This window comes from Vigna unguiculata, chromosome 9 (assembly GCF_037176805.1).
Source record: "Vigna unguiculata cultivar grain cowpea cultivar isolate G323 ecotype 2 chromosome 9, ASM3717680v1, whole genome shotgun sequence".
Lineage (NCBI taxonomy): Eukaryota > Viridiplantae > Streptophyta > Magnoliopsida > Fabales > Fabaceae > Vigna > Vigna unguiculata.
Genome location: NC_140800.1, coordinates 20,039,510 through 20,046,905, shown reverse-complemented (window position 1 = coordinate 20,046,905; position 7,396 = coordinate 20,039,510). Strand labels below are relative to the sequence as shown.

The 7,396-nt window shown below is 37.2% G+C and overlaps 1 protein-coding gene across 1 annotated transcript; it reads left to right on the top strand.

Annotated features, from left to right (window-relative positions):
- Positions 1 to 616: 616 nt before the first annotated feature.
- LOC146883672 (uncharacterized) lies at positions 617 to 4,184 on the top strand. Its single transcript, XM_085666688.1, has 2 exons — positions 617 to 801; positions 3,620 to 4,184. The coding sequence occupies exons 1-2, from the start codon at positions 617 to 619 to the stop codon at positions 4,182 to 4,184; spliced, it is 750 nt and encodes a 249-aa protein (XP_085522814.1).
- Positions 4,185 to 7,396: the final 3,212 nt, after the last annotated feature.

Here is a 7,396-nt window from a genome sequence, read left to right as displayed (position 1 = left end):
TTGGAATTATTTATCTTTATTAGATGATTGTCGCGTTGAACATTAAATTTTTGTTTTACTTCCGCGGCGGATATTAATGAAGTTGTGGCATTCTAGCTTCTTTTTATATATTTAAATATTTATTTAAGTAATATCTTTTAGGGATGTTACATTTGGTATCAGAGCAAATGTTTTAAGATTTTGGGGAACTTGGGGAGTAAGCTTACTGCATTTATATGTGATTGTATGTTATGGTGTGTAATGATTGTTGTTTTGGTTATAATCTGAGCTGGTTAATGTGAACAGCTGAATTATGTGGCGTGCACAGGCAATGGCTAATAGGAGGCGTAGAAACAATGCTGGAGTAGATGAAATTGCAAACGCAATCCACAGGATGGTGGATGCTATGCAGCCTGTCGCAACGCAGCCGAGGACAGTAATTCCCCCTGTTAAGCCTGTGACGATGGAAGATTTCATGCGCCACAAGCCGGCGAAGTTTACTGGCAAAGCCACCCTGGATGAGGCGGATGCGTGGCTACGTGAATGTGAGAAAATCTTTGGGGTAATAGAGTGCTCGGAGGCTCAGAAACTCAGTTTTGCCACCTTTCTGTTAGTGACAAAGGCAGAGTACTAGTGGATGGGGATGCGACAACAAATGCAGACCCGCGAGGAGGAGGTGAACTGGGTGAACTTCAGAAAGAGGTTTTTGGATAAGTATTTCCCCGACAGCGTTAGGCATGAGCGCGAAGCTGAGTTCCTTACCCAGCAGCAAGGATCGATGTCAGTGCATGCATATGTGGATCGATTTGAGTACTTGGCGAGGTTTTAGTCCCAGGCGGTGACGGAGGAGTGGCGTTGCAGGAAATTTGAAGGTGGCTTAAAGCATGAGCTGAGGCGTTGCATTGTACCGCTGAGGGTCAGGGAGTTTCCTATCTTGGTCGAGCAGGCCAAGAGTGTGGAGCAGTTGGAGATGGGAACTAGCAGAGTTAGCAGATCCCAGAAGACTAGTGCTGAGGATAGGGATGGCAACGGGGCGGGGCGGGGACGGGTTTCACTATCCCATACCCATCCCCGTAAAAAAAATTCATCCCCATCCCCATACCCAAACCCAACGGGTATCAAACTTTTGTCCCATCCCCATCCCCACCGGGTAACGGGTATAATCTCGTACCCATACCCGTACCCGTTTACTTACTACTTTAATATTAATTTTAACTAATTTTTATAAAATAATAAAAATTACGGTAAAGGAAACATAATATTATCAAATATTCAATATTAGGAGTATGGTTGTTTCTTTGATATCAAATACTTTGAAATAAATTATAATTGTTTACATTTTAGATTAGAATACCAAATAAAATTTAATGAGAACCAAAACATTTATTAAATTTGCAAACATTAATGAAACCTAGTTGATAAACTTTAAAAATATTTTTTTTAAAAACTATAAAAGGAAAAAATATTTTTAAAAAAATATAAAAGGAAAAAAATATTTAAATTAAAATATATTTTAAATGTTTGTTTACTTCAATTTTTTAAATTATAATGAATCTATATTTTATACACTAATAAAAGTTATAATACATCACTTGATTAAAATGACACAAAGATTAAATAATAAACATAATAATAAAATTTTAACATAGATCTTGTATCTTTTGAACCACAATATATGTTGGATGGTGGTAAAAAATATTCATGGCAATTACATTAAATTTTTATATTATAGTAAATAAAAATTATTTATACAATTATATTGAAAAAATTAAAGTATGATTGTAATGAGTTAAAAAATAAAAAATAATTAGATAAAATTTATCAAAATAGTACTCTACATGATGAAAATAAACAAAAAATAAAAATATTAAGAAATTATCAAATGTGTGTCTTATAAACAATTTGGAGACTATTGGAAGGAATCACACAAAAAGAAACAAATATATAATTAAGGGTATGATAAGATGAAAAATATCTTAGAGATGTAAGAAAACTTTTCAAATATCAACATATATACTCAATGGTTGATAAAGAAATGACGCAAAGAACAAATAATGAACATAATAAAATTTTTTCATAGATCTTGTATCTTTTAAACTCCAATATATGTTGGATGGTGATAAAAAATATTCATGACAATTATATTAAATTTTTATTTTGTAGTAAATAAAAATTATTTATACAATTATAGTGAAAAACTTAAAGTATGATTGTAATGAGTTAGAAAATAAAAAATAATTAGATAAAATTTATCGAAATAGTATTCTACATGATGAAATAAACAAAAAAAATATTAAAAAATTAACAAATGTGTGTCTTATAAACAATTTGGAGACTATTGGAAGGAATCACACAAAAGAAAACAAATATATAATTAAGGGTATGATAAGATGAAAAATATCTTAAAGATCTAAGAAAACTTTTCAAATATCAACATATATACTCAATGGTTGATAAAAAAAAATGACGCAAAGAACAAATAATAAACATAATAAAATTTTATCATAGATATTGTATCTTTTAAACTCCAATATATGTTGGATGGTGATAAAAAAATATTCACGACAATTACATTAAATTTTTATATTGTAGTAAATAAAAATTATTTATACAATTATAGTGAAAAAAATTAAAGTATGATTGTAATGAGTTAGAAAATAAAAAATAATTAGATAAAAATTATCGAAATAGTATTCTACATGATGAAAATAAACAAAAATAAAAATATTAAAAAATTAACAAATGTGTATCTTATAAACAATTTGGAGACTATTGGAAAGAATTGCAGAAAGAAAAACAAATATATAATTAAGGGTATGATAAGACGAAAAATATCTTAGAGATCTAAGAAAACTTTTCAAATATCAACATATATACTCAATGGGTGAGAAATAACAAAAATTGTTTTAGCGAAATAAAAGAGTTCTTGAAATGAAATAAAAATTAATAATAATAAGTAAAGATTTTTTTTTATATTACCAAGTAAATGAAATGTTTATGCTATTAAACACTTAAATTAAGAGTATTAAACATTCTCATGTGAAAGGAAAATATACAATAAATAAAAATATTAAAAAATAATAGAAATATTCAAATGTTAGACATAATTTTTTTTAATTGACATACATCATTTTAACATAATTACATAAAGATTATGATAAGATAAAAAATATATTGGAGATGCGAATGAGTTTCATGACAAACCAAATATTTAGAAGAAATAAAAAATAAAAAAAGAATATATAGGGTTACTTAATTAATTGTGAATATTTTAATAATTTAAACGAGGATGGAAATATGGCGGGGACAAGTATTATGGCGGGGATATATTCATCCCCATCCCCATACCCAATTTAAAAAGTCGGGGATTCCCCATACCCATACCCATACCCAGTCAATGCGGGGATTCCCCGTCAAAACGGGGACGGATTCGGACAATACCCACGGGGACGAGTTTATTTGCCATCTCTAGCTGAGGGCAGACAGTAGAAGAAGCCCTATAGCCGACCGCCATCATCCTCACAGAAGTTGTGGTGCTATAATTGTGGAGGAGAGCACCTAAGGAGAGATTTTACACCGCCTGCGGGTAGTGCGGGGAACAGTGCTATGCGTGTGATCAGCCAGGGCACTTTGCTAATAGGTGTCCTAATAAGAAGACTACCACGGGAGCACGACCTCCACCATCTTCGTCAGACAGGCCCAGAGCAGCAGGCCGAGTTTTTACTTTGACCAGCATAGAGGCCACTCAGTCAGGTAGTCTTATACTTGACTTTTGCTTATTGTTGGGTAACCGGGTGTTAGTGTTGTTTGATTCAGGAGCTTCACACTCCTTTATATCTCATGACTGCGTGAAGAATCTGGGATTGTCGACTCGTGATCTGGGATGCGAGTTAATAGTCTCAACACCAGCATCTGGACAGGTTTTAACTAATTCTACATGTGTTGGATGCTCGATGGAGGTAGAGGGCAAGCGATTCAAGGTGAACCTAGTATGCTTGCCTTTGGAGGGACTGGACGTGATACTAGGGATGGACTGGTTGTCAAGTAATCACATTGTTATTGATTGCGGACGACGTAGAGTGGTGTTCCCAGAATCGGAAGGGTTAGAGTTGATTTCAACCCACAGAGCTTTAAAGGAGATTGAAGAAGGAGCTACCTGCTATATGATAGTGTCTCAGAGGAAAAGATCAGGAGTATACCAGTAGTCGACGAGTATGCTGATGTTTTTCTCCATGAAATACCCAAATTGCCACCTAGCAGGGACCTAGATTTCTCTATTGATCTAATCCATGGGGCGGGTCCAGTGTTGATGGCTCCGTATAGAATGGCACCAATAGAATTGGTAGAACTGAAAAAGCAGATTGAGGATCTGCTAGAGAAGAAGTTTATCAGACCTAGTGCATCGCCGTGGGGAGCCCCTATGTTACTAGTGAAAAAGAAGGATGGGAGTTCTCAGTTATGTGTAGACTATCGAAAGTTGAATAAACTAACGATAAAGAACAAGTACCCACTTCCGAGGATCGACGACTTGCTTGATCAATTAAGAGGGGCAGTTGTGTTTTCCAAAATTGACTTGAGGTCTGGATACCATCAAATCTTGGTCAAATCAGAAGACGTTCAGAAGAAAACATTCAGGTCGAGGTATGGACATTACGAGTATGTAGTAATGCCATTTGGAGTGACTAATGCTCCAGCGGTCTTTATGGACTATATGAATCAAATTTTTCGGCCCTTTTTGGATAAGTTCGTGGTGGTTTTCATAGATGATATTCTTATCTACTCCAAGAACAAGGAGGAACACATAGATCATCTCAGAGTGGTATTGGCAGTACTCAGAGAACATCAGCTCTATGGTAAACTGTCTAAATGTGAGTTCTGGTTAGAAGAAGTGCAGTTTCTAGGGCATGTTATTTCAGCACAGGGTATTGCAGTGGATCCAAGCAAGATAGATACTGTGTTGAAATGGGAAAGACCGCAGACTGTGACTGAGGTATGAAGCTTCTTGGGTTTGGCTAGATACTACATGAGGTTTGTGGAAGGATTCTCTAAAATGGTGAGTCCTTTGACCCAGCTTACTAGAAAAGACCAACCATTTTCCTGGACAGGGTAATGTGAGGAATGCTTTGAGGAGATGAAGAAGAGATTGACAACGGCTCCGATGTTAGCGATACCCGACACCAGTAAGAAATTTGAGGTGTTTTGTGATGCATCCTATCAGGGCTTGGGGTGTGTACTGATACAGGAGAGAAGGCCTGTAGCCTACGCTTCTCGACAGTTGAAGGTGCACGAAAAGAACTATCCCACTCATGATTTAGAGTTGGTTGCCGTAATCTTTGCTCTCAAGACATGGAGGCACTACTTGTATGGCTTCCAGTTCCAGGTTTTCAGCGGTCACAAAAGTCTGAAATACCTGTTTGATCAGAAAGAGTTGAATATGAGACAACGACAATGGATGGAGTATCTCAAGGATTATGACTTCGAGTTACTTTACCATCCAAGTAAGGCAAATGTGGTGGCGGACGCCTTAAGTTGGAAAAGGATTCACATGTCAGCGATGATGGTGAAAGAGCTGGAGTTGATTGAGAAATTCAGGGATATGAATCTGGGTATGCAGTTGAGAGAAGATTCTATTCGATGCAGTGTACTAACCTTGACTAGTGACCTCATGGGGTTGATCCGTGAGGGACAGAAGAGTGATGCTGAATTACAACAGTTTGTGAGTTGGTTGGGTACTGAGAAAGGGAAGGACTACAAAATGGGGTCTGATGGCATCCTGCGTTTCCGAGATAGAGTTTGTGTACCGGGAAATTGGAGGTTGAGGAAGCAAATTATGGTGGAGGGACACAAAAGCCGTCTTAGCATACACCTAGGTATGACTAAGATGTATTAGGACTTGAAACAATCCTTCTGGTGGAATGGAATGAAAACTGATGTCGCTAACTTTGTGGCATCGTGTTTGGTGTGTCAGAAGGCTAAGATCGAACACCAGCGACCAGGGGGTACATTAGAACCGTTAGACATCCCGCAGTGGAAATGGGATAGTATTGTAATGGATTTCATGACGCATTTGCCGAGAACAACTAAGGGAAATGATTTAATCTGGGTGATTGTAGACAAATTGACTAAGTGTGCCCATTTCTTGGCAATTAATCAGAAGATGTCAATGGACAAGCTGGCTGAGTTATATGTTAGAGAGGTAGTCACAATGCATGGGGTGCCAACTAGTATTGTATCTCACAGAGATTCGAGATTTACTTCTCGTTTTTGGCAGTCGTTGGAGGCAGCTCTAGGGACTCAGTTACGAATGAGTTCTGCTTATCATCCTCACACGGATGGACAGTCTGAGAGGACGATCCAGTCCTTGGAAGACCTGCTGTGAGTTTGTGTTCTGGATCACATGGGCAGTTGGGGTGATATGCTTCCTTTGGTGGAATTTACATACAACAACAGTTATCACTCCAGTATTGGTATGGCGCCATATGAGGCCTTGTATGGGTGACGATGCAGGACACCACTGTGTTGGAATCAAGATGGCGAATCATTAGTGTTGGGTCCAAAGTTTTTACAACAGACTACTGAGAAGGTCAAAGCTATTTAGGAGAGAATGAAGGCAACTCAGAGCAGGCAAAAGTCCTATGCGGACAAGAGGAGGAGGCCCTTGGAATTTGAAGCTGGGAATCATGGTTCCTCCGAGTAACACCGACAACGGGAATAGGAAGGGCTATCAAATCGAGAAAGTTAACTCCGAGGTTTGTTGAGCCCTATCAGATACTAAGAAGGATTGGTGTTGTAGCCTATGAAATTTCCCTGCCACCGCACTTGGAGAATTTGCATAATGTGTTTCACGTGTCTCAATGGCGGAAATACATAGCAGATCCATCCCATGTACTAGAGTCAGATGATATTCAGATCAGGGAAGACTTGACGGTGAACGCTGGGCCGGTACGGATCCTTGACTCGCAAGTGAAAAGCTGTGAGGAAAGGAAATAAAGACAGTGAAGGTCCTCTAGCACGCAATGACTCAAGAGATGACTTAGGAGATGGAGGATAGCATGAGGCAGTCTTACCCACACTTGTTTCCTAGTAAGTGCAATTTTCAAGGGCGAAAATCTTTAAAAGTGGGGGGAATGTAAGACCCGAGAAATTTAAGTAATTAAAGTAATAATTATTTAATAAATGTGGGTAGTAGAAGCCTTTATGGCATTTAATGCTAATTGTTGTAACATGGAAAAGTACTAGCTCAAATGGTTGAGAGTACTTTAATCGTGTGAGAGGACTTGGGTTCGAGTCCTATGTATGCTAATTGTGTGTTCTTTGAGTTATATTAATTTTAATATGTAGGATTATGTTAGAGATAACATAATTATAGAATTTGAGGAATTAACACGAACATGACTTGGTTGAATTGGTTATGCTT

Excerpts from the sequence above, each read along its gene's own strand:
- LOC146883672 (XM_085666688.1), top strand. The coding sequence starts at position 617 with ATGGGGATGCGACAACAAATGCAGACCCGCGAGGAGGAGGTGAACTGG. Across the intron at positions 802-3,619 it reads CGATTTGAGTACTTGGCGAG|GTGTCCTAATAAGAAGACTA; the intron begins GTTTTAGTCCCA and ends CTTTGCTAATAG.